We start from the raw sequence: 27815 nt of genomic DNA, 5'->3' as shown, positions 1-27815 counted from the left end.
TTCTGAGTACAAATTCCCGTCTCGGTCACGTGCCCTCCAACTACCCTGGCACAGCGCGTGTCTCTCTGTCCATCACAACCTCCTCCTCTTCTCGATGATGACGCCAACATGGAACAACGCCGTTCCTGACTTCCACGTTCCTCCTCCTATCCTGCCCCCCGCCGAGGGCAACCTTCCCATCTCTCGTGACGGCGCTTGCTGCTGAACTTACACCTTTTGCCTTTCGTCGAACCCCGGATTGGCTGACCCAACACATTCGCACAGACACGACCCGCTCCTTGAAACGCTCATCTTTGGTACACTATAATGTTGCTATTTGTTGCAATTCCAAAGTGGTTGATGTGATTCATGCGCAAATACAGGGTGCTCCAAAATGATGGACCCAATTTCAAAGCAGTATATTTCACGATGGCAACATGTTGCAATTACACAAAAAGTCACAAACGGTTTGATGAGTTATCAAGTTTTACTAACGATTTTATAAATGATCATCTTGATTCTTTCGGTAAAGTCACGTAGAAGGGAAATAATAAAATAATAAAAATAAAACATAATAAAATAATTCTCGCGACGTTTCGGCCACAACGCAAGCAGCCGTCCTCAGGTGAAGAACAGGTCTGTCGGGAAGACAGCGTCTGAATGGCAGTCACGAAAGCTTTAAATCGAAATTTAAATCGAAATTTTATAAATGCTCTATGTGCCCTCCACCTGCTGTACGGACAACATCGAGACGATAGTTGAATTCGTCCCAAACGCCTCTTCTCACGTTTCCCTCTGAGCTGCGTGGTCGTCCCGTGCTCTTCCCCTTACATCAACAGCAGCCCGCTTCCTCAAATTGCCGGTACCAACGACGAACGCTCTTTGACATTGGCGGATCGATGCCAAAACGCCGTTGAAACGCACGCTGCACCGCAATTACGGATTCAGTCTCGCCGAACTGCAGAACGCAAAACGCCCCTTGTGCGTTGACGGGGTCGCCGTCTTGCGAATGACTGAGGCTAGGGGCTGTTTGTGCGCTGGGAGAGGCATCCGCGGTCATCATTTGAAACTCTATGCCCCGCCCTCTTCTCTATGCCCCGCCCTCCTCTCTATGCCCCGCCCTCCTCTCTATGCCCCGCCCTCCTCTCTATGCCCCGCCCTCCTCTCTATGCCCCGCCCTCCTCTCTATGCCCCGCCCTCTTCTCTATGCCCCGCCCTCTTCTCTATGCCCCGCCCTCCTCTCTATGCCCCGCCCTCCTCTCTATGCCCCGCCCTCCTCTCTATGCCCCGCCCTCCTCTCTATGCCCCGGCCTCCTCTCTATGCCCCGCCCTCCTCTCTATGCCCCGCCCTCCTCTCTATGCCCCGCCCTCCTCTCTATGCCACGCCCTCCTCTCTATGCCCCGCCCTCTTCTCTATGCCCCGCCCTCCTCTCTATGCCCCGCCCTCCTCTCTATGCCCCGCCCTCCTCTCTATGCCCCGCCCTCCTCTCTATGCCCCGCCCTCCTCTCTATGCCCCGCCCTTTCAAGTGGTAAGAGTTTCATTCGTGGGCGGTTCGTGGTTGCAGAGATATCGCGATTTCAAATCGGGTCCATTATTATAAAACACACCCTGTACTATGTACTCTATAATACGGTATAATAGTAGTATGCATACTAGACTGTGTAGACAGGGCGTCCCATAAGTGTGGAATCATGGGGGAAAATAACTCGGGAACAATGGTGAACACATTGAGCAGGTTCCGTGAATGAAAGCGTTATTGTTGCCTTTTTGTATTATTTTTCTTATGATTCCAGACGTATGGGACACCCGACATGTAAATGCACGTACAACTCTATAACGGCAGTGGTCCACCACACAAGTCAAATGGCGAGACATCAATTCTACACGATTGCCAACGTGTCAAACGGGACTGCTGAACGCCCTTAGGGAACGTATGAAGAGCGCTGGCACATTCGTACGTAGCTAAGCACGCGCCTACGTACACCATCATCTTCATCATCATCATCACACAGCGCGCGTGTACGCACGCATCTAAGCAATCACACGCGCACACAAAATCGCATCTCACGGGGGCAAAACTGAAAAGAGGTCCTAGATTTGAAGCTTTCGTGACTGCAAGGATTCATATTTTTAGATTTTTTTCGGTAAAGTCACGTAGGTAAAAAATTAAAATTAATAAAAATAAAATAAAAATCACGACCGTCACAGCACGATAGCTATCGTGCTGTGACGGTTCCACCTGAAGACGGAAGCTTGTGTTGCCTCCGAAACGTCGTGATTTTTATTTTATTTTACTTTTATTAATTTAAATTTTTTACCTACGTGACTTTACCGAAAAAACCTAAGAATATGAAAAAGAGGTATCGATGCGAAGTGGCGGTGACGTCGCCACGGCGCTCGTGCCAGGCTCGGTGCACCCTGAAGTTTTTTCAGTTTCAGTTTCATATATTTGGAATAGCCCTGTGAGCCATTCGGCTCTTGAATCGGGTGCAACCTCAACAAACAAAAAACCAAAAACATGAACAAGAAAACAGGGCCACGTAAAGGGCCACGTGAAGTGCGCGCGTGGAAGGCTCTCGGCCGACAGTGGTTCAGTGACGGCACAGACCCAGGTGCCAGAGGTCGACTGACCGAGACGGCTGACGGACGTGCGACAAACGCGTGCACAGCGCGCGTGCGTCAAAGTGCACTTAGCCTGGCACAAGCGCCGTGCTGACGTCACCGCCACACCTCGTGGCGAATGGCGGTTGGTGTATGCAGATGAAGAGCTCTTTCTGTTGAGCACACTGCTGAATGAGGGGAACTCCCTACCTCACAAGGAGGCTCTTTGACCACACTTCAACCAGACAGGCCACTTGACCACATTCCACCCAGACAGGTGACTTAACCACACTCCACCCAGACAGGTGACTTGACCACACTTCACCCAGACAGGTGACTTGACCAGATTCCACCCAGACAGGTGACTTGACCACACTCCACCCAGACAGGTGACTTGACCACACTTCACCCAGACAGGTGACTTGACCACACTCCACCCAGACAGGTGACTTGACCACACTCCACCCAGACAGGTGACTTGACCACACTTCACCCAGACAGGTGACTTGACCACACTTCACCCAGACAGGTGACTTGACCACACTTCACCCAGACAGGTCACTTGACCACACTTCACCCAGACAGGTGACTTGACCACACTTCACCCAGACAGGTGACTTGACCACACTTCACCCAGACAGGCCACTTGACCACACTTCACCCAGACAGGTGACTTGACCACACTTCACCCAGACAGGTGACTTGACCACACTCCACCCAGACAGGTGACTTGACCACACTCCACCCAGACAGGTGACTTGACCACACTCCACCCAGACAGGTGACTTGACCACACTTCACCCAGACAGGTGACTTGACCACACTCCACCCAGACAGGTGACTTGACCACACTCCACCCAGACAGGTGACTTGACCACACTCCACCCAGACAGGTGACTTGACCACACTTCACCCAGACAGGTGACTTGACCACACTTCACCCAGACAGGTGACTTGACCACATTTCACCCAGACAGGTGACTTGACCACACTCCACCCAGACAGGTGACTTGACCAGACTTCACCCAGACAGGTGACTTGACCACACTTCACCCAGACAGGTGACTTGACCACACTTCACCCAGACAGGTGACTTGACCACACTTCACCCAGACAGGTGACTTGACCACACTTCACCCAGACAGGTGACTTGACCACACTCCACCCAGACAGGTGACTTGACCACACTTCACACAGACAGGTGACTTGACCACACTTCACCCAGACAGGCGACTTGACCACACTTCACCCAGACAGGTGACTTGACCACACTTCACCCAGACAGGTGACTTGACCACACTTCACACAGACAGGTGACTTGACCACACTTCACACAGACAGGTGACTTGACCACACTTCACCCAGACAGGTGACTTGACCACACTTCACCCAGACAGGTGACTTGACCACACTTCACTCAGACAGGTGACTTGATCACACCTCACACAGACAGGTGACTTGACCACACTTCACCCAGACAGGTGACTTGACCACACTTCACCCACACAGATGACTTGACCACACTTCACCCAAACAGGTGACTTGACCACACTTCACCCAGACAGGCCACTTGACCACACTTTACACAGACAGGTGACTTGACCACACTCCACCCAGACAGGTGACTTGACCACACTTTACACAGACAGGTGACTTGACCACACTTCATCCAGGCAGGCCACTTGACCACACTTCAACAAGGAGGCTACTTCACCACACTTCGACCAGGGATGATCAATTGTGGGTTGTTGAAAGTGGGGGGGGGGGGTAGTAGAGACTTGGCAGCATAAAAGTATAACAATTGATTTTTTGTTTTGCCAACACTGCCATAATGCAACCATATCCAGCACATTAAATAATAAAAATGAACAAACAGAATTACATACAGTACTGTACTGATTATTGCTGTTCTTACAATTTCCCTCTGCGCACTTCGATAGCCCCCCCCCAACCTCCTCGTGGCTTAAGTGAAGTGCTCCTGTCACCAGAGGCGCCTTCCCTCCCTTGACTGCCACTCCGCCGCTAGTCTCAACCACCGGCAGACACCGCCACCCACCACCACCACCAACCACCACCAACCACCACCACCAACCACCAACCACCACCAACCACCACCACCAACCACCACCACCACCAACCACCACCACCAACCACCACCACCACCAACCACCACCACCAACCACCAACCACCACCAACCACCACCACCCACCCACTCATCCATTCCACAGCGAGGAGATGTCCTGCTCGGGTCCACGTGGTCACCTGAGCGGTCAAATAAACCACGTGGTCTCGAACCGGCACTTGTTCTTTGACTCCACGTGGCGGGGGGGGTCTCCTCTCGTTCTGTTTCCTCGATTGTAATCATTCCAGACATGCCCCCCCCCCCCCATCTTTCTCTCTCTCTCTCCATGAGTGACTGCCGCGATGGCGAGATGTTGACTCCCTCGCCTAGTGTTCGGGAGGTCGTGGGTTGTGTGTTTTGGAGTTTGCGTGTCTCTTTCTTTCTCTCTCTCCGCGGTCGCGTGGATTTTTCTCTATAGGCCCTCCGGGGGTTTTCCCTCCGTGTTTAGAATCAACGTCGCACGTTTAGAGTGTTTCGCTGCTGTACATTTCCACGTGTTAGGCCGCTCCTTTGAGCTATCATTTGTGGGCAAATCGCTTCTGAAAACGAGATGAATATAGCTCAGTGGGCCCTTACCTGGTGAAATACAATAAAAGTTATTTTTTTGTTTAGTTTATGCTCTAGAAGGGGATAAACAAAGCCTAAATCTGACACATCCATAATTTAGATTTGTGGCTTAAGATAGAAAAAAATACACAATCTTAAAGATGCACATTTATGTATTAATTTAACCCCCCTCCCCCCACCCAAAACTCCAGCCAACATGTTGATTTCATCAGCGGTCGCAAAGCTAAGCAGTTGTTGAGCCTGGTTCGATCGCTTGGATGGGCGACCCTGCACGCAAAGCAGGTGCTATAGGCTGCGTAGTGAACAGGTTAGCGGGCAGTACAGCCAAAACCAATGTTGTGCTGTACTTCAATGTACACCACCTGCCTTCAAACCCGCGATGGACCAGTGTGGTGAAGTATGGTGGGGAAAAAAACCCCAACGGTGGATTTCCATGCAAGTACAGTATGCAAAAAGATACACACGAACAAAACACAATTGCTTAAAGTGTCAAATATATACATTGTAAAACACAATTAATGTAAACATCGTACACTACTCATGTACACACACACACAAATACACAACGCAATCACGTACTGTACGCAATATTGACCCACAGCTATGCACAAAGACAAAGATCCCCCGTATAGCCTTTGACATGCTGTTGGGGCAAGTGCTGTTAACGGGCGCCTACTATACATCCGTGCACACACACGCACATAGCATATGCGCATATACATACATACACACACACATTTTGACACACATACAATGCAAAGGTACACACACACACACGTACGTACATACATCAATGCACACACACACACATACACACATGTACATACATACACATACTGTACAAAGACAAAGATGCCCCGTATAGCCTTGTCCGACTGTTGAGGCAAGTGCCGTTAGCATGCACACACACACACACACCCATCGCACCTCCAATTAGCACGGTTGGCTCCGTACGGTGCGAAAGAAGTTCAACATACACACACACATGCACAAACCTCTGTGCACACACGCACACGCACACACATGCATGCACACATATACACAAAGGCAAATGCACGCACATGCACACTCATATATATAAATACGTACATCTCTCTGCACACACACGCACGTAATACGTGCAGACACACACGCACGCCGGGTGGCATGAGACAATTCATCCCTCTCTCTCTCTCACCCTCTCTCTCTCTCTCTCACCCTCTCCCCTCTCTCTCTCTCTCACTCACCTGCCCTCTCTCTCTCCTCCTTCTCCACCTCGTCCTGCTCCTCGTTGCGGCAGACAGACTGGGGCACCACCACCACCACACACACACACGCCATTCAGCACCGCATCCCCACAATTAGAATCGCAATCCTCATCTGAATAATCATCATCATATTGTTATTATTACATAACAGCATTGTTAGACGATTGATTGCCGATGGGGGGGGGGTTACAACGATAATGATGGTGATGATGATGGTAAGAATAAGATTATTATTATTATTATTTAGCGACACAATGCATGAAATCTGTGCAGCGGGTTTGGCTCTCTCACCGTCAAGCCGGTCGGTGTTGGGTCCGGATCGATTCCACGCTCAGACGATTCAGACCAACATCGATTCCTCCGTGTAGATTTTTTTATTTGAGATGGGGAGATGGGTGGGGGGGGACTACCTCCCTTAACATCCACCCACCCACCCACCCCCCAAGGCATTACCCCCAAATCTAATCATCATCATCATCAGCAGCAGCAGCATCATCATCAGCAGCAGCATAGTCAGGATGATGAGACACCGAATACGGATTGGGAGGTGGGGGATTTTCGTAGCATTTCAGGAATATGTGCCTGATGGGATGGTTCAAAAATATTACGTACAGTATATATGTGTGTGTGTTTTAATGCATAGGGATAGTTTACGGGACGGGAAGGAGGGGCATTGTATGCTGGTTTACGTTGCTACCAATGCTATCCACAACGACCCTTAACGATGCATCAGCAGCATCATCAGCAACAGCAGCAGCCATGGTATATCCACTGCTGAATGAAAACCTCTCCTTCCCCGAAACCTTTGCTCTTACACGCATCGCTCCATCTCCCTCCAGCCGGTGATTGGTCCCTCTCAGAAGCTGCCACTCCGCACATAGCCTCGACCAAACCCCACTCAAACTCGCGTCTCGACAGCTGGGGGTGGATGCGGTCCTCTAGCCCGCGTGTGTTCATTCATTGACTCATTACACGCACCTTTACATCATCCGCACCTGGTTTACACAACAAAGGCCCATTCCTAACAGCGTGTTTCAGCCGCACCGAACCTCACAAAAATAATATTCAGGCCCTACCTTGGCTCCTCCCACCCTCAACCAGAGGTGTGGACTCGAGTCATGTGACTTGGACTCGAGTCAGACTCGAGTCATGAATTTGATGACTTGCGACTCGACTTGGACTTGCATAACAATGACTTTGTCCCACCTCTGCCCTCAACCAGTATATATACAAATACTGTGTTCTTGGAATTTCTCTCACTTGATACAGCTATCGTGCTGTGACGGTTCCACCTGAAGATGGAAGCTTGTGTTGCCTCCGAAACGTCGTGATTTTTATTTTATTTTTTATTTTACTTTTATTAATTTTAATTTTTTTACCTACGTGACTTTACCGAAAAAAACCTAAGAATATGAATCCTTGCAGTCACGAAAGCTTCAAACCTGACTCATTGTTGTTCATCTCCATTGTACGGTTACAGGGCGGGCGCCGTTCCCTCTTGGCTCCGTGAGATTCGCGCCTGGAATTGCATTGAGAGCGAGAGAATAAGGAGCGCATGAATTCGAGGAAATGTACTCTCCGGACGGATATCGTTTGCGAGCGCCTATTGAGGTCGCGCACACGTTACAGTATTGCCGTGGCAATGCGATTAATAGGACCACAAATCCGGGGAAAAACGTCAAATACGTTCGATTATAACCCGTAAGGAATTGGCCAAGCCTCATATGCAGGACCCTCTTGAAACTTATTAGCGAGGCTCATTTGCTGAGATGAAGATATATATTGAAGTAAGATGATTAGAAAATATGTATTTAAACTTGATTTGAAGCTTTCGTGACAGCAGGAATCCATACTCTTTGATTCTTTCGGTAAAGTCGCGTAGGTAGAAAAAATAATAACAATTATTAATAATAATTCGAGTATGTATTTAAACTAACGGTACAGTAACATCTTTATAGATTATGATAACAATAGTACTGGAACGTGGCTTATACATACTGTCTCGTTTTGGATGTTGTTGGGATGAGGAGGTAGTGATGGGTGGGACGCGTGGTGTGCAGGGTGGAGGAGGTAGTGATGGGTGGGACGCGTGGAGGAGGAGGTGGTGATGGGTGGGACACGTGGTGTGCAGGGTGGAGGAGGTAGTGATGGGTGGGACGCGTGGTGTGCAGGGTGGAGGAGGTAGTGATGGGTGGGACGCGTGGAGGAGGAGGTAGTGATGGGTGGGACGCGTGGAGGATGAGGAGGAGGTAGTGATGGGTGGGACGCGTGGTGTGCAGGGTGTAGGAGGTAGTGATGGGTGGGACGCGTGGTGTGCAGGGTGGAGGAGGGCCGGTGACCGTGGCTCGTATTGGCAATGACACCCCTCAATAAAACATATTTAAACGACAACCCTCGCTCACTCCACTGCTGCGTGAATTCCTCCCCAATCCAGGCCGTGTTGGCTATGGGAGATGCTTGACCGTACTTCACCACGCCGAACCAGTGAAGAAGAATAATATCCTATCAAAAATCCGTCGTGAAATATCATCGTTTATAACTCTATAACTCAAACAGTCCCGTCGTTTAAAAAAAAACAATTATGAGCGAACACTTACAAGGTTTAAGTTATTTTCTATTGAAAGGCCACCACGTTGTTAAGGCAGCCATATATATTTGTATTCGTTGCCCAGGTAACGGCCCCATGTGACGTAAATTGACCCCCCCCCCCCCTCCTGCTCCAAATATTCAATTTGCAAAAAAATGTGGATTCCACCTTCTTACGTCTGTACGAGAGAGAGAGAGTTTCTCCTGGCGCTCCGGTTTCCTCCCGCACGCATAAACATCTCGTCGTCAATTGGCGGATCACACTCGAACGCCTTAGAGGAGCGCAGAGCTCGGGCAATAATCGTCGGTAGCGTCGGCTCCGCGTGGCTGCAGCTGCTGCTGCTGCTGCCGCCTTTCCGCTCCTCGTCTGCGATTCCTCCTCGAGCTAATGAGTCGTCCTCTCTACGATAGCGAGTGAAACACGGCACCGCCGCCTTGCAAGTTGACTTATTATTATTAAGTACAGTTCAACAGTAACACTGTCTTCAAATTATGCTCATCGCACGTATGATTCAGCGAGTAATCATCACTGCCGCTGGTAATACCACCGCATAATTACTGTGGCGTCTCTCACATTTTAATTGTTCGAATTATCATTCCTGCAACTGGGCAACACTCTACAAAAGCAAGGACCGCAAGCTGATCTGTTCAGAGGAGGGCTCGAGTCGGTTCATCAACTCGATTGCGGGCTCGCGGATCGAGGAGGGTCGGCTCAGCCCATCATCACCACACCATTTCTGCGGGGTCGATAAAATGAGCACCACCTCCTGGGTATTCCAACAGTTGCTCCGTTGTTAACTTGGACAAGCCCCCGTCATGAGAATGTGGATTTTCCAAAACCTACCCGATCGAGGCCACTAGTGGAGATAAGTTCTTCTGAGTAGGGAGACGCTTTGACCTTCTTTAGGCTCGTGAGCAAGTTGAGGCCTTGTAAACCAATGACATGAGGTGTCTAAATGCAATATATTTTACATATCTCATGACTCATCGGTAAAGCGTGGTCTAATTAATAAATGCCACTTGACCTGATATTATGCGCATGGGCCTGTCACTGGTTGTGACTTACTTAGGTATCATCAGCAAACCCTAGCCTCTTAAACTAACACCAAACAGGTACGTAGATGCTACGAGCTGGAGTCTTCCCCACTTGTTATTACTCATCAGCAGGCCATAGCCACACTAACGGATGTCACTAGTTGCATTGGTGGTAAACGCAGCTTGGACCGATTGTGAATCATCAGCAAAGTCGTGGCCTCACAAACCAAAAACTATGGGAGTCCTGTATTACAAGCAGGCGTCTTTTGGTCTATTCTGAATCATCAGCAGGGCGAATCATTCACGAATCACTGATGTCATTAAGATAACCAGCCACTCAGTTTGATAAAAAAACAACGTATCACCTTCGTCAATAACACTGTGGCCCTAAAAGTAAAAAAAAAGTAGGCGACGTTTCGAACAATGGCCTATAACTCAGAGCCCGTCACGAGCTCACGAGCTATGGAAACTTCTTCTTCGTTGAACACCATGGGCTATGACGAAGTACCATTGCCCAAAACGTCGCCTATTCCTGAAAATGTTTTCCTTTTCTGGGCCAGAGTAGCGTTGTCTAAAGCGGGGTTGAGTGTTTTTGCTGTTGTTGTTAATTGTGCCCCAACGCAGCAGCAGCAGCATCACCAAATATTATTTGGTTCTTTCAGTAAAGTCACGTAGATGGAAAATAAAAATGAATAAAATAAAAATAACAATGTGATCTTTGTTTTATTCCATCTACGTGACTTTACCGAAAGAACCGAAGAGGATGAATTCCTGCAGTCACGAAAACCTCAAAGCAACATCACCAAATAATTACGTTAACTTAATAATGTAGCCGAATACAAATAGTGTGCTCGCAACAACAACAACAAGAAACATCTAACAACAGCCGAGGTAGACATACGATCTGACACATATAAATTCGCCACACTCGTAAAAACAAATTTAAATACACATTCCGCAAAACAGCCACCGTTAGATGTTGCTGTTGCAATATGAGGGAATCGATAAGACGCGGATTAAACACACACGCGGCGCTCTCCGAATCGCAGCATCGATTACCAAAAAAAAAGAGAGGGAATCACCCATTGAATCACAACGATTCTAGCACTCGATTCCCTGACACCCCCCCCCCACACAATCCACCCACCCTCACTCCCTCCGACCCCCCCCCCATCACTTGCATTTTGTGTAAAGAGAGGATGACGTCAGGGTCTTGAATGCGGCAGCAATGGCGAGTGAGGAGGAGTGCGCGGGGGAGGGTGCTGCTGGTGGTGGTGGGTGGAAGTGGTGGGTGCTGAAATGGACAGCGACCGCCCATTAACTAGGGCCCCGGCTAGCAGGAATAAATAATTGTGAACGCATCACATCACAAAGGCACACACACACAGCATACTGGTTAAATGATAAATTATAGTGACTCCCCCCCCCCCCCGGTGTATGTGTGAGTGTGTCTATGTGGGGAGCGGTAGTGGAACACGGCGACCCGAGTTCGATTCCCGCTCACGGCCACCCATACTAGTGACGAATGTCTACACCGGTCCCAGTCCTGAGGTCCTCCACTAGGTTGACTCAGTCTCAAATGACGACCTGGTGGCGTGGTGCTGGTCAATCACCCACCCTCTCGTGTGCCGTGCCGACCTTCATGGGTGCTCGCTAACAGCACTTGCCCCGGAAAGTCTGTTAAGGCTATACGGGTGATCTTTGTCTGTGTGTATATACTATGGGGGAGGGCCGTAACGGAACGAGTAGCCTACATTTAAGAGACACGTTGAACTAAATATTGTGTTGATGCTGCTGCTGCTACGTTGGGGAGTGGATGCTGAAACACAATTACTGTACCAACAACAACAACACGACTCAACACATTATGTCAATGGCATTGTTGCCGTAAGAAAAATGAAAGAATATATATAGGAAATAGACGGCGTTTCGGGATATTACCCTTATTCAAAGCGCATGAAATGCATAGAAAAAAGATAGTATGTGTTGTGAAGTAAGATCATTGCCCAAAACGTTGCCTATTATCACTGTGGGCTTGAAAGGAAAATTATATAATATTCGACGTTTCGAGCAACACCCCTCCATTTTTGCTTTTAATGCAAAACTGTACATTCTTTACGATGCACGTTCCAATTAACGGTGCCTTTTTAATGCAATTTACGTGCTACGACGAGAGGCAATTGCCCTAAACACATCGCCCATTAATGTCCCTTTTAAGGCCACACACGCGCAATGTACTTGTCAAGATTTAGGGGAACGGCCCTTGAAGATCACACGAGAAGGCGGCTCCAACAGCGTGCCAGAACAACTCTCGTCCGGCCCCGCGTTACCCACGCGCGCGCGTGCTTGTGCGCGTGTGTGTGAGCGCCTCTTTTACACGTGGCTTGCTGGTCCTTGGGCTAAAGGTGGACGGGGTTACCAGCCCCCTCGCACCCGTCCAGAGCCCCCTGTGGCCACCGCGGTGGCTACAAACGACATGAGGTGAATGGCCAATTAAAATTGGTCCTCCCCCCACGTGGTACTGCTCACCACGGCTTTCACGTCTGGCACCAACGAGGTGGTAGGGGGATTAGTAGCAGGTTTTTACCCTTTAAACTGGTACAAAAACTGACACCTTTATACAAGGCATCATGTTTGCAATAACCACAACACAAGCAGTCAAAATGCAAACAAAAAGAAACAACTCTGATGATGATAATGATATGCACTGTCCTTGAAGTTGATTGGTCCACACCCGAGACAGCTTTCCTTAGAGCCTAGTCTCCATTGGTGTTGGACCAGATGACGCCAAATACTCTGATAGTGCGCTGTTTTTGAGTTGTACGCCTTTTGGCGTCATCTGGTCCAACACCAATGGGGACTAGGCTCTAAGAAAAGCTGTCTCGGGTGTGGACCAATCAACTTCAAGGACAGTGCATATCATTATCATCATCAGAGTTGTTTATTTTTGTTTGCATTTTGACTGCTTGTGTTGTGGTTATTGCACACATGATGCCTTGTATAAAGGTGTCAGTTTTTGTACCAGTTGAAAGGGTAAAAACCGATTACTATATTTTGCCACTGGTAAAGGAGGTCTCATAGGTAGGGGGTTGTTTTGTTTTGTGGAGGAGGCTCGTGAAGGACGCTGCTGCTGCTACTGAGCGGTTGGAGGCAGTCGCCCTCCAGCAACAACGGAGGGCAGAGGAGCGACGCTCACAACAACGAGCGGAGCGCCGGGTGGCGAAAGCACAACGAGTTGGCGCAGTAGGGGGTACATGTGGTGCATCGGCCACTCATCTCAGTCAGTCGACCCATGGCAGCCGGGTCTGTCCCGTGACCTCCTGCCAGCGGGCGTTCGACACTTCACGTGGCTTTAAGGTGCACATAGCCTGGCACAAGCGCCGTGGTTTCGTCACCGGCACTTAGTGGCGACTGGCGGTTGTTGTTGTTGTTGCCCCGTTGGAAGCTCGGCGTCACAAACAGCTGCAGCGTTCCTCCTCGCGCCGTCTGCGTGGCAGCGACGCTGGGACGCCCGTGATCCAGGGCTTTGGGGGTGCAAGGGTTGGTGGATCACGCGGAGATTTGTGTACACTACCCACACCGGCTGGGGGGGGGGGGCACTGGAAGGGTGACCAAATACATGGAAGGACAGAAGGCGAGTCCGCGAACCCGTTTGTTTGGACCTGCGGGTTGGTATCTGCACGTATGCGGAGGTTGGGATTTTCCCCGGGCACTCCAGTTTCCTACCACACACACACACGAGGCAAATGTAGAGGCGAGTATATCAATAACATGGCCAAACAGCCCAAAGCCTGAATCCTCCGAGCAACGAGACTTGAGACTCGAGGGATGCACTGAAAGACGTCTGCTTGCTCCGACACGCAACCAAAAGTCTGCTCTTCCTGGTTCTTTCGGTAAAGTCACGTAGAAGGGAAATAATAAAATAATAATAATAAAACATAATAAAATACAATTCTCACGACGTTTCGGCCACAACACAAGCAGCCGTCTTCAGGTGAAGAACAGGTCTGTCGGAAAGACAGCGTCTGAATGAACACCACCAAGCTTGGCAGCGTATATTTAAGCTGGGTTAGAGGAGGAAGTGTGCCTTCATATGTAAATCCCTGCAGTCACGAAAGCTTTAAATCGAAATTCGATCACGGGTGCATCACCACCCACCCCCTTCACCAACCCGCATTGACCAGTGTGGTGATGTATGACAAAAATAAAACCTGGACCCACTCGGCCTTTGGTAGAGGCCTTCATCCAGCAGTAGATTGATAATGAAAGGTGGAGTGCTGTTATGATTTCCTGTACTCACTCAGCTTAATGAATGGAGTCTAAGAGAAGACGGTTAAGGGAGTCACGTGGAAGGCAGAAATCTGAGGACGCTTCGGAGTGCACGTTCCATTAGTGTGGGACCCAGCCAAGATTAAGTCCTCACAGCCAGAAGCCTTCCAAGACTTTCCAAATCGATGGAATCAATGGCATGCTTTATTTAGAAACGGGTGGAACCCACTGAGCGTGATATGATCTTCCCTTTGGGCCGCACGTAGGGGATATACACTCTTGCACATCGTGTTTAATCCAGGAAAAGTCCCACCGAGTTTCAAGATGTTAAATTTTTTTAATTTTTTTGACAGGATGGTCCTGCTACATTGGGATGCCTGGGACGTAAATTCCATCAGGATTGAGAGCGTGGCTTTCGCATGGGAGAGAAACCCGGAGAAAACCCAGCAGCACGCTGTATACGAAGGGGGGGGGGGGTGACGCTCACAGGCTCCGCAAAGATAGATGCAAGAATCCACTCACGCACTGATCGCTTCGTCTCATCCACACCGAATTCAACCATCGGATAGTTGTTGTTCGGTCACCACTCACACATTCACCCGATGCAATGCTCACTCACCCCACACACCCACCCACTCATTCACCCACTCGCTATTTCACTCACCCACTCATTCATTCACTCACACACTAACTTACTCGCTCATTCACCCACTCACCCATTCACCCACCCACTCACTCACCCACTCGCTCATTCACTCGCCCACCCACTCACCCACTTGCTCATTAACTCACCAATCACCCATTCACCCACCCACTCACTCACCCACTCGCTATTTCACTCACCCACTCACCCAATCACCCATTCACCCACCCACTCACTCACCCACTCGCTCATTCACTCACCCACTCATCCATTCACTCACCCACCCACTCACTCATTCACTCACCCACTCACTCATTCACTCACCCACTCACTCATTCACCCACTCACCCACTCACTCGCTCATTCACTCTCCCACTCACCCATCCACTCACCTACTCACTCACCCACTCGCTCATTCACTCACCCACTCACCCATTCACTCACCCACCCACTCACTCACCCACTCGCTAATTCACTCTCCCACTCACCCATCCACTCACCTACTCACTCACCCACTCGCTGATTCACTCACCCATTCACTCACTCACCCACCCACTCACTCACTCACTCATTCACTCACCCACTCACTCATTCACCCACTCACCCACTCACTCGCTCATTCACTCACCAATCCACTCACCTACTCACTCACCCACTCGCTCATTCACTCACCCACTCGCCCATTCACTCACCCATCCACTCACCTACTCACTCACCCACTCGCTGATTCACTCACCCATTCACTCACTCACCCACCCACTCACCACACTTCAGGTCACAAATCGTCTCTTTTAGTTTCTTCCCTCGCACTGCTCCACTACGGAATTTCAGCCTCCGATCGTCGTCTAATTTCATCGAACTCTTACAATAATAACCTTGCTTAATTCATTACTATACACTCTAATCTACTATAACTTTTAACGGCGCTGTCTATTGCTGGCCGCTTGGCGTTCTGGGTGTAAACAATGTTTTTTTTAAAGTCACCATCCTACGGAGAGACTTGCCCTCGTATTGGGAATGTGGAATTTCCACTCGCGTCTCGCGTCTCCCTAGCCCAACGTTGACGCCTGCAGTAAAGCGACGGCTTCTGCAGAGGTCACCGCAACCGTCTGAGAGAGATAGGGGGTGGGGGGCCGGGTATTAAACCCCGGCGCCCACCCCCGTCTCGCAAACGGGTTTTGATTCCTTACCCGTACCCGTACCCGGCCGCACCAGGGTCGCAAACGGGTACCCGTACCCGGCCGTACCCTACCCGTACCCGGCCGGGTACGGGTAGGGTACGGGTACCCGATTGCGACCTCTGTGATGAAGCCATGTTGCAGGCGCGGGTGGGTTGATTCTAGGAACTTGAATTGTGAGAAGAGACAAGACGTTGGGAAATGAGTGACAAACGGTGACTCACCAGTGACTCACGGCCTACCCGTACCCGGCCGCACCAGGGTCGCAAACGGGTACCCGTACCAGTACCCGGCCGGGTACGGGTAGCCGGGTATCGGGTAGGGTACGGGTATCGGGTACGCGGTTGCGACCTCTGCTCTCTCTCTGTAAGCCCCTTCACTCAACATTGCCTTGGAACGCACGCGCGGGGGAGGGGGGGAGGGAAGGAGGGGGGTGTGGGGGGGGTGGGGGAGCGAATCAGTGACGTCACAATGCAACTCGGCACGAGCGTGCGCGAGCGCGTGCCGTCACATTCACGTGGTGCGGAAGTTCACCCGGTAGCCCTAAACACCGTTTGAGTTTTGTAAATAAATGAAGGGTTTTTTTGTTTGTTTTGTTTAGATAGAGAGACAATATTCTACGTGCATAGCATTGCCAAGAGTGGGGGGGGGGGATCAGACAGACGATCGAGTCATTTGGGTTGACGCAAAGTTGTAAACAACTTGTTTTTGTCTTGTATTGCGAGCACTCGTGGAGCCAGTGGGGGGGGGGGGGGGTGGGACGAGTCGCGGTGTGGCGGCGGCAGTACAGCAAGCGGGGATCGTGACCCATCCTGCGTCCTTGGGGCCGTCCATAAATGACGTCACGCGATTTTGGACGATTTTTGACCCCCCCCCCCTCCCCTCGTCACACGGCGTCACAAAAACTCAGACCCCCCCTCAAATATGACGTCACAAATCTCTGCCCCCCCCCCCCTAAAACCATATTTCCATTTTGAAAATAAAACATGCTTCAAATCGCTTTAAACTATTGTCATTGTAGTGCGTATTTAATGTGGCGCTGCACTCTGATGTTGTAGGAGAAAGCATTTATTAAAAAGTCTATTTAATTAAGTAGAACGTGTTGTCTATATTTATTTAAAGTTGCGCATTTTGATGTGACGTCACATTTCTCAACCCCCCCCCCTCGTCACACATCGTCACAAATGTCTGACCCCCCCCCCCGCCCGCCAATGTGCGTGACGTCATTTATGGACGGCCCACTTCACATTCTCGCTCGAGACGCGGTAAGCGGACAGGACCAATCCATGACCACCGCCATCACACAATCTCCAGTGTTGCTGGCATCGCGCTGGTTGCCATGGGGACAGGTGCAAAACTTAAAAAGTGCCCCCCCCTCCCCCAACTGCTCTCCAATTTTGAACCCTCTTCTTCGGGGTCCAGCGCGCCTGGGTTCACCCTCCATCCTGTGGGGCCCCTTGCACGGTTGCATGTACTGTGCTGAACTTTGGATTTAAAGCTTTCGTGACTGCAGGGATTCATCTTCTTGGTTCATTCGGTAAAGTCACGTTGAAGGGAAATAATAAAATACAAATAAAACATAATAAAATAATTCTCACGACGTTTCGGCCACAACGCAAGCAGCCGTCTTCAGGTGAAGAACAGGGCTGCTTGCGTTGTGACCGAAACGTCGTGAGAATTATTTTATTGCTTTATTTTTATTATTTTATTATTTCCCCTCTACGTGACTTTACCGAAAGAACTAACAAGATGTGCTGAACTTCTTTCACACCGTACGTAGCCAACCGTGCAAACCGGCGGCTGCCGCCGCAGGCCTCGGCAACTCGGGGCCGTCTTCCCAGTCGCGGCTCGGCTCCGGATCGGCTTAAAACGATGCCGAGTCGGGTTCCAAAGATGCACGAGTGGCTCAGTGCTGGCTCGGCTCTGGCTCGGCTCTGGCTCGCTTAAGAGTCGGCGCAAATGCAAGATGTTAACTACCTCGCCTGGTGTACCGCAAGTCGTGGGTTCGATCCCGACCCCGACGACTGTTCTCCCCGTGGTCGCGTGTATTTCTCTCCGGGTTTTCCCCTCCACATTTAGAAACGTACGGTTCAGAGTATTTGGCTGCTAAAAACGTCCACATGACACGCCACTTCGTTGAGTTATCGTTTGTGGCCAGGTTTGCTTCTGGAAAGAAAAAAAAGAGCTGCTATATAGCTCAGTGGATCTTACCTGGTAAAATAAAAAAGTATTTTAGCTTAATTTTAGTTTAAGTTAAGCCGGCTCACGTCTCGGGATACTGGGCTGTGCCTGTCAAAACCTATAACGTGCCAGCCAAGGCTCCAGCAGACAAAATGCAACGGAGGCTCTCGCTCATGCGCCACACACACCCCCACAAAAACACAAATCTAAATCCATTCCCGAAAGTCCTGTGCGTCGGACGGAATGTTCAAGTTTTGGAGTGTGGAAATTCCACACGCATACAGGTCGCGGGTCCAAGTGAGGAATTCCACCACTGATTTAGAAGAAAAAACATAACTCTTTTAATAATGATTTCACTCGGTACACTTTGTGCGTGGTGACCGACACAGGAACTGTAAGAACGTGTAGGCGGACCGTCGTGTTTTACAGCTGGAGACAGTTGATCGGTAACTGTGTTTATAGACGGGGGGGGGGGGGGCAGCTTCCTATTATCGACAACCCACCACCACCGTGCAGCCAATCGGCTCATGTGCAGCCGCCCGAGGTGTGGATTGTTGCGGTGGCTTGGGAGAGGCCTTCATCCAGCAGTGGATTGAGCACAAGATGACGATGATGACGACGACGACGATGATGATGATGACGACCGTACCATCATTAATAAACAATTGCGTTGGACAAGAGCGTGGCGTGAGGGTCGAGGCGGAGAGGACCGAGAATTTACCTTTATGCAAAGCTTACAATACTATTTCTGAGCTTTACACCAATCCGTACGTTTATCCAACGCCTACAAATAAAAATGTACGCAAAGTAACCACCTGTCCGTGTCCGGCGATTTTTTTTTTTCTGTACGAGTGTTGGGAGCAGTGGCGTAGCGCTCGCTGCGTGGTTCCGTGAACCCGGCGAACCTGGATCCGATTCCTGCCCACGGTGGCAATCGTTAAGAGAACCTGCATTCGGGCCTCCCCAAGGCAGACTCAGCCTGAAAAGAGCATTTAGTGGGGTGTTGTGAACACCACCAGCACTAGGGAGACAAAGGCGGACAGGCGCCGTGATCGCCACGCCATTCCTCTCGCGTGTCGTGCTGGCCTTAATAGGTGTCCGCTAACAGCACTTGCCCCAACAGTCTAAAAACCTACACAAGAGAGGATGCGCGGCGATGTCCGTGTGGCTCTGAGCGAGGGCGAGGATTAGAGGCAGCGTGCGGATTCGAGTCGGGCTTAGGGTCACAGCGTCACTGGCCGAGAATCAAGTGGACAGTTTAGTCGGGGGACAGGGTAAGGGTCAGGATGCGAATCGCTTAACGATTCCAAAAGCCAGCGACCGGTACATGGATTCCGGTGGAATGTTAGTCGTCACGAATGCACCGATTGGCACGAGCCAACGGACGAACCGCACGGCAGCGTAAGCCACCGTTGCGGTACATCAACCGGAAACTTCTCAATTCAAAGGAAAACGGCACGGGGCCCTGCAACTGCTTCGCCTGGGCTCACTCACGCCACCGCTGGCAGACGGCGCCTCCGCCAAGAGGCAGCTGCCGTGGGGCATTCGGTCCGACTCTTCGACGCCGACCCGGCGTCTTGGAGAGGTGAACGTAAGCCCCCACGCACCTCGACCTTGCCGAACGACTGTGCCGGAGCCTTTTAAACACCGCTGGGTGGACCAGAGGCGGTGGGGGATTTGAAGAAACTCGCCGCGTTGTTTCCTACCGCTGCACCGGGAGATGGAATCTAAGCGGCGACCTCTGGGTTGCAGGTCCGTTGTGATAATCGCGACTCCACTGCCGTTTTTCTCAGTAAAAAAAAAGTTACGTTCATTGCTCTAGTCCAGCGGTAGCTAATACGTGGAAGGGCGATCTGCGTTTTTTGTTGTAGATCTCAGGACAAATCAGAACCAAAACAATGACAAGAAATAAAGCACAAAATTTTTCACTTTGGCTAAAGGCAAATAAAATAAAAAATCCCCGACAAAGAATTCCTACATTTATTTACTTCTTCCAATGGATGTTGCGAGCACTTTATGTCTGTAGCATATAACATGGCTAACTGTGTCAGGGTAATGTTTGTTGGTCATAGCTTTCTTGTGGTGGATCGTGGAGACCGTTGGGGTCCACCACAGTGGATCACAGTGCTTGGGTGGATCGGACACACCACCGATACAAGAGACGTTCCGAACGTGGGTGACTGAATAACGGTAGCCGGTCTTTCATCGCTTCTTCACGACGCGATGATGGCCCAGTCATGCAAGAAATCCAACCCTGGTATCACGGTCACTGTCAGCGTCACAACGAGAACCTGCGTCAGATGCGGGGGGTTGTCAGGGTTAGGGTCAGGGTCAAGGCCTCGCGAATGCCACCCTAAGCCAGCCAAGTGTCACAGTCAGGACTAACGCTTGGGGGTAGGATCACGGTTTCGATGAGGAACCAGTGCCAGGGTAAGTGACCGAGTCTCGGGGCGCGACGGCCAAGATCGGCAAGCGTCAGCGTCAGCTGGGGCTCGTATCATGACCCAAAGATACGGTCGAGCCCAATGTTTCAAGGTCAGGGTGAGGGTCAGTAGTCGGTGGCTGCCATGTGAGTGAAGAGTCAAGCTCACACCAGAGAGCGGTGAGGGGTGGGTCAGTGCTGCTGAGCCAGGAGCTGGTGGGTCGCGTTCGGGGTCCGAGTCGGCGCCCCGCGCTCGGCTTCTCAGTGGCAGAGCGAGAGTGGCGATGAGGGTCGCTGGCTCACGGTCAAGGTCAAAGCCCGAGGTCAAAGGGTCACTGGCTGTCGTCGGCTGAGTCGACGGGCGAGGCCGACCTGGCGGAGGCCGGGGGGCTGCCCGAGCCGTCTCGCTCAGAGCCCGACACCGCCGCCGCCTCCTCCTCCTCGTCGTCGTCGTCGATGTTGCCACGCCGACGCCGCCCTGCCGGGGCCCCCCCCACCGCATCCTCCTCGTCCTCGTCGGAGTTGCTGCCCCCGCGTCTCCCACCGTCGTCGTCGTCACGGCCGGCGCGTCCTCCCTCATCCTCCGATGAGGAGTGGGCGGATCTGAGTGACGCAGAGGCGGAGGAAGCGTTGCCATCGTCAGAATTCTCAACTGCCGCGACATTGGGGTTAGTGCGCAACTCTCATCGCACTCGCCTCCACGTGCTCTCCTGCCTCTCCCCTCTCACGTCACTCTCCTCCCCTCCATGCACTCTCCTGCCTCTCCCCTCACTCTACTCCCCTCCTCCACGTGCTCTCCTGCCTCTCCCCTCTCCCCTCACTCTACTCCCCTCCTCCACGCACTTTCCTGCCTCTCCCCTCTCCCCTCACTCTACTCCCCTCCACGCACTCTCCTGCCTCTCCCCTCACTCTATTTCTTTGTTTCACTTGCCAGGTAAGGCCCACATGGCTCTTTTTCAGAAGGGACTTGGCCACAAATGATAGCTCGACGATCACACTCTGCTCCACTTCACGCACTCTCCTGCCTCTCATGTCGCTCGGGATGGTCGGTCGGTCGGGCCACGCACTTCTATTACCAACATAGACACATATCCATATATATATCTACTTCCATTCGTGTATTTTAGTGCCCCGGATTGGCCGGAGGCGCCGTCTCACCGCGAGCGACGGCTGCCGGCGTCGCTGGGCGCGCGGGGGCTCTGCCCGCCGCCACCGCCGCCGTCCGATTCGCTGTCCGACACGAGGCGTTGACGCTGCTGCTTGGGGGCCTCATCCCCGTCGGAGTCCGAGGCGGAGCCGCTCGCCTTGCCCCTGTGGCAGAGGGGGACGGAGGGGGACGGAGAGGGGACACGTGGAGAGGGATGAGGAGCGAGGGACAAGGGGGAGAGAAGATAGAGAGTGGAGAGAGAGTTACAGGGAGACCGGGACACCAAGACAGACAAGGAGAGAGACACACAAACGAGGAGAGACAACAACACGGCAACAGCCGCCGCCATTCGCCACTAAGTGGCGGTGACGTCACCACGGTGCCTGTGCCAGGTCAGGTGCACTTTGAGGACATGTGAAGAAAGAGAGACGGGGAGCCACACACATGCAGAGAGACAAAAAGAGACACAGGGAGAGTTACACGTGTGATGAGGTGGACGGGGCTGTAAGGTCACGGGCGGGTGAGCGGGTGGAGCGGGTGGAGTGGGTGAGTGAGCGAGCGGGTGGAGCGGGTGAGTGAGCGAGCGGGTGAGTGAGCAAGCAAGCGGGTGGAGCGAGTGAGCGAGCGAGCGGAGCGGGTGGAGTGGGTGAGTGAGCGAGTGAGCGGGTGGAGCGGGTGGAGCGGGTGAGTGAGCGAGCGAGCGGGTGGACAGCGTTGGACACGGACCCCTCGTCGGCGATCTTGAGGGCGTCGTCGTCCGAGGAGTCGTCGCTCGACGAGATGATGGCCTTCGACTTCACCTTCTTCATCATGGCGGCCGACAAGCGCTCGCCCTTCGCCTCCTGCCAAGTGAAGCAAAGACGAAAATAATTTTGTTATTTTTTATATAATAATGTGCAAATACTACTTGCGCTGTTCCTATGGTCTACACATTAGGTGTGATCCCAATCCAGAAAATTCGGCAAACGCGGGGCATGACGGTCGGCCCGCAGCGTCGAACGACGTCACCGAGGTTCTGAACGTCCACCGCGAAGAAGACGGCGCGTTACGTCCCACGGTCGATACGCTCGTCGCAGTATTAACCGGGGCGGCCTGCCGCGGCCAAACCGCGAACTTCTGCAGGCGTGTCGCCACCTCGGCACCGGTTCGGCTATCGTGCCAAGCCACCGCGCGCGTCAGCCGTGGCCAGGAATCAAAGCCGGGTGGCTGGGATCATAGCGCGGTACGCACTAACCACTGCGCCACCACTGCCATCCCCCCCCCATCCCAATTATTCGTCTTTTTCAGTCTATGCCTTGCCTCTTTGCGCTGCCGCTCCTTCTTCTGCGGCTGCTTGCGAGGTTTCTTGGAACGGGGGGCCCCATCATCCTGGCCCCTGCACACGCGCGCGCGCGCGCACGCAAACACACACGTGCACGCTAAGGTTAACGCACACGCAAGCGTTTCAGCAACCCGCGCGCACCAACGCGGAACCACGTGGCAGTGCGGCCTGGCCCCGCGTCCCTCAGCGTGCACCGCCACCACTCGCCCCCATGACGGTGCTGACCACCACCAACACCACCAAACACCACCAAACACCACAGACCCGTGCCTAAGAAACCTAACATTGAACCAACTTAGCAAGGCAAATGACCAACCAATCAAATTACTTGCCAACCCACGTAACCAGACTATTTGGTGCTGCGCGAGCACAATGAATTATTAAAAGAACTTGGCACGTTCGTCAATAACACTGTGTGGCCTTAAAAGGCCAAAAATATACAATAGCTGACGTTTCGGACAACAGCCCTCCTTCATGGCAACGGACGCGTCGAGTGTTTTTTACATAACCGGAGCGTGCGTTTGGGTCCCTAGAACATTTGAGCTCGGCGTTAATGTGTGCACCACATTGCACCCGTGAGGCCAATTTGTGAGATAAATTTTTTTTTATCAGATCGACTCCGCCAACTGGCATTTACTTGATTTATTTTTCTCCGCTGCAAATTATATTCCCGGCTGTGGCGTCACCTCGCTATCACATGAGCGCCTGGGTTTAATCGCGGGTGCCTGCAACCCGCATTCAAAAACCGTCATCTCAAGTGGTTTCGGACGACGCACGGCAACGTGGAAAAAACAGCGCCCGGCCTCTGCCCATTGTGTGCAAAAAGCATCGGCTGCTTCCTGAAGAAGTGGACTATGGTCCCCCCCACCTTCGTTTTACGAGATCGATCGGCATTGAAATCTATTTGAGCCAATGCGACCGACTGACTCGCACACCCCGACCCTTCACAAAACCCTACGAGACCGCACTGGCAATTTGTTTCACGCTGTTGCAGAGCATGTTGCGTATCTGGAATTACAATTACAAAGTCAAGGCGTACAGCATCTCATTATTATTTTATTATTATGCATTCCGCTTGATCGCCCAGGAAAGCCTCACCGAGTCTCGTGACCTCTTTTTCAGGAGGGTCCTGAAAAACTTTCGCAGTAGGGGGGGGCGATGATTGCCGTGCTGTGCAATCCCAAATGAGTAATTTTGAGCGCCTAACTGCAAATGAATCTCGAGGTGCCATACATTATTAAAACACTGTAATAGACTGTCTTTTTTTCTTCTACGTAACGTTTTTCTGCAATCGGCAAGGACTACTCGGTGAATTTGACATGTCCGCAACCTTGATCAGAATTCACGTTTTAGCTTTATTCAAAGGGGCGACTGTGACTCTGGTGAGTTGTTGCTCAAGTCGCCCACTTTCCACCCCCACCCCCCCCGGCCTCCTGCTTGCGTGTTGTGGGTCGGCAGGGAGCCCAAGTAGAAGGAGAGCGACTCAAGCAAGAACAACAACAGGTGACTAAGTGGCACGCGCAGTCGCACCCCGATACAGTTAAAGACTGCCGACAGGAATAGGCGAGGTTCTGCCAGCACCGATCGCATCGAGGGGAAGTTCTCTGACCTGAACGGGGCTTTCAAACGGGTGAAAAAAAACCAGACGTGCAGGGGGAGAAATGAAAATAAAAGTTAACAAATCAGATTACCCACTCTGGTGGCGGCTCCTGGCCTTACGACCACTGTGGATGGGAAAACATCGCACGCACGCACGCACGCACGCACGCACGCCACACACAGAGACCACGCCGTTAGTGCGAGCGTCACATTGCATGGCTGTAGAGGCAGCTGAGTGTGTGCCAGCACCAAAGTAATAACAGACCCACCACCTTCGTCGTCGACACTAGCCCAGAAGCCAAGGGGTCGATGCCATTTGGGGTGGAAAATGCTCCCCCAGTACCCACCACTGGAAGTGCCCACCATGGGCAGTGTCTCTGCGACACGCAGCCCCCGTCTCTCTCTCTCACACACACACACCCCCCCATTTCTCAAACACATCACCACTCTCACACACACAAAGACAAAGACTAGCCTTAACAGACTGTTGGGGCGAGAGCTGGTTCACGAGTACCTGTGAAGGCTGGCACGGCACACGAGGGGGTGGGTGGCTAACACCACGCCCGGCCGCCTTTGTCTCCCTACTGGCCATGTTTTTACACACTGCACCAGATACTCATTTGAGGCTGAGTCGACGTAGGGGAGGTCCAGGACCGGTTTCGATAATCGTCACTGATGTTGGCCGTGAGCGAGAATCGAACTCGAGTCGCCAGCGGTCATAGGCCAGCGCGCTATCCACTACACTACGGCTCACACACACGCAGCCCCCTCTCACACACACACGCACCTCCAATTAGCACAGTTGGCTACGCAGTGCGAAATAAGTTCAACATACATAAACACATGCAACCCCCACCTCTCACGCACAGCGGCAGACTCGCAGACATGCAGCGGCAGACTCTCACACACAGTTCCTCGCACACACAACACCTCTACCCCTTACACACAGAGCCCCCGTCTCTCAGACACAAGACAAAGATAAAGACCCTCCCTCACCCCGTGTAGCCTTAACAGACTGCAGGGGCAAGTACTGTTAGCGAGCACCTATAAAGGCCGGCACGGCACACGAGGGGGTGAGTGGCCAACACCACGCCCGGACGCCTTTGTCTCTCTAGTGGCGATGTTTGCACATCGCACCAGGTACTCATTTCAGGCTGAGTCGACCTAGGGGAGGCCCAGGATCGGTTCAGATAATCGTCACTGGTTTTGGACTCGAGCGGGAATCGAACCCGGGTCGCCAGGTTCATAGCGCATCGCGCTAACCGCTACACCACCGCTCCCCACATATTACCACTCTCTCACACACACACAGGGCCAGACTCTCTCACACACACACACAACTTCTACCTCTTACGCACCGCTCCTCTCTCACACACACACACACGGCCCCTGTCTCTCACACACATCACCAGCCAGACACAGAGCTCCGCTCCCTCCCACAGGCACTGACCCTCGCTTGCGACTCCTCTCACACACACACACACACGCAACCTCTACCTCTTACGCACCGCTCCTCTCTCACACACACACACGGCCCCTGTCTCTCACACACATCACCAGCCAGACACAGAACTCTGCTCCCTCCCACAGGCACTGACCCTCGCTTGCGACTCCTCTCCCCGTCGGTGCCGTCGCCGCCCTCCCCATCGCTGCTGCTCGCTCGACGCTGCTTCTTCTTGCGCGCCGTCGGCAGGTCGTCCTCCGAGCCGTCGTTCACAAATTCTTCGTAGTCGGCACCCTTGCGCCTCTGCGGAACACGACCCAGACTCTCAAGATTCTTACTCTTAGCTCTTTCGGTAAAGTCACGTAGGTAAAAAATGAAATTAAAATTAATAAAAAATAAAAACAATAAAATCACGACGTTAATTTTTATTTCATTTTTTACCCACGTGACTTTACCGAAAGAACTAAGAGTATGAATCCTTGCAGTCACGAAAGCTTCAAATCTAGAATCTCAAGATTCTGTTTGAGGACGCCCGCGAAACAGGTTTAAGCCCGCGACACCACGATTCATGACCGCGTTCCGGTCAAGGACGTGCTAATGGACCTAAGTGAGAAGTCGAGCCGGGTCACGCGGTCATTCTGACTTCCCACACAAAGACAATGTTACACACAAAGACGTTACGCGCACAGACACAGGTGCACAGCAACAACCAACAACAGACGCCATTTGCCACCATTTGTAGGCTGCATCTTTACCACGGCGCTCGTGCCAGGCTAGGCGCGCTTTGAAGCCATCACGCGGAGTGTGGAAGTCTCCCCCCGCCGCTGGCAAGTGGTCACCGGGTTATGGGTTGACCGAGACGATTGGAGGGGTACGCACGGGCGCACTACGTGGGCGCCACGCCATAAGGGGCAGTTGCCACTTTGCCCCCTACCTTGCCGCCGCCGCCTCCGCCCTTGCGCTTCTCGCGCTGGGGCTCGGCACGCTCGCTGAACACCAGCAGGCCCTTGGTCTTCTCCACGAACTGCGCTCGTGTCTCCAGGAGCTTGCGCTGCTCCTCCGAGAGCCGGCGCCGCTTTTCTTCCTGCGAGTGAAATTAAAACGCACACTTTAGAAAATATAAAATTCATCATCATCACCATCGATCATCATTAGTCAGCCATGGTGGATCAACTGCTGGATGGAAACCTCCCCAACACCCACCCCCTCTTGCAAACCCCGTGATGCAACAATCCACCCGTAACCTGCACGTGGAATCGTTCATTCCTCCATCTCTACAGCTGACGTCCGTTTGAACGCGTTTCATTCCTCGACTGTCACTCCATTAGCAGTTTTGACCATCGGCCACCGTCCGTTCTAGTCACATTGCTGCTGTACAGCCTTCTCGAGCCGTGGTATGGGGGGGGGGGGGGCTCCTCCTCGACGCCAGAGGGAAGGAAGTCTCGCGAGATCTGTGCGGTGATCCACTTAA

At 52.0% G+C, this 27815-nt stretch overlaps 2 protein-coding genes across 4 annotated transcripts in view; both read right to left on the bottom strand.

Moving 5' to 3' along the window:
- The window catches only part of LOC144942313 (liprin-alpha-2-like), a 67205-nt gene extending 60370 nt beyond the window's left edge, over positions 1-6835 (bottom strand). For both annotated transcript variants that reach the window (XM_078869098.1, XM_078869099.1), the window contains exons 1-2: positions 6811-6835; positions 6499-6556 (exon numbers count right to left, since the gene is read on the bottom strand). The gene's annotated coding sequence lies outside the window, so the exon portion shown is untranslated. The remainder of the gene's footprint in view (positions 1-6498; positions 6557-6810) is intronic.
- A 12029-nt stretch (positions 6836-18864) lies between these two features.
- Positions 18865-27815, bottom strand: part of CTR9 (CTR9 component of Paf1/RNA polymerase II complex) — a 28329-nt gene continuing 19378 nt past the window's right edge. Inside the window, exons 21-27 of one of the 2 annotated variants that reach the window (XM_078869096.1) lie at positions 27279-27428; positions 26499-26647; positions 24993-25025; positions 23280-23355; positions 22707-22822; positions 21992-22144; positions 18865-21436 (exon numbers count right to left, since the gene is read on the bottom strand). In XM_078869096.1, coding sequence (XP_078725222.1) covers positions 21166-21436; positions 21992-22144; positions 22707-22822; positions 23280-23355; positions 24993-25025; positions 26499-26647; positions 27279-27428 — 948 coding nt within the window. In that variant the 3' untranslated portion in view covers positions 18865-21165. The remainder of the gene's footprint in view (positions 21437-21991; positions 22145-22706; positions 22823-23279; positions 23356-24992; positions 25026-26498; positions 26648-27278; positions 27429-27815) is intronic. The other variant, XM_078869097.1, reaches the window with a different exon arrangement.

Source organism: Lampetra fluviatilis, chromosome 27 (assembly GCF_964198595.1).
Source record: "Lampetra fluviatilis chromosome 27, kcLamFluv1.1, whole genome shotgun sequence".
In the NCBI taxonomy this organism is placed as follows: domain Eukaryota; kingdom Metazoa; phylum Chordata; class Hyperoartia; order Petromyzontiformes; family Petromyzontidae; genus Lampetra; species Lampetra fluviatilis.
The sequence above is the reverse complement of the archived record's forward strand: the minus strand, read 5'-3'. Positions and strand labels throughout refer to the sequence as shown.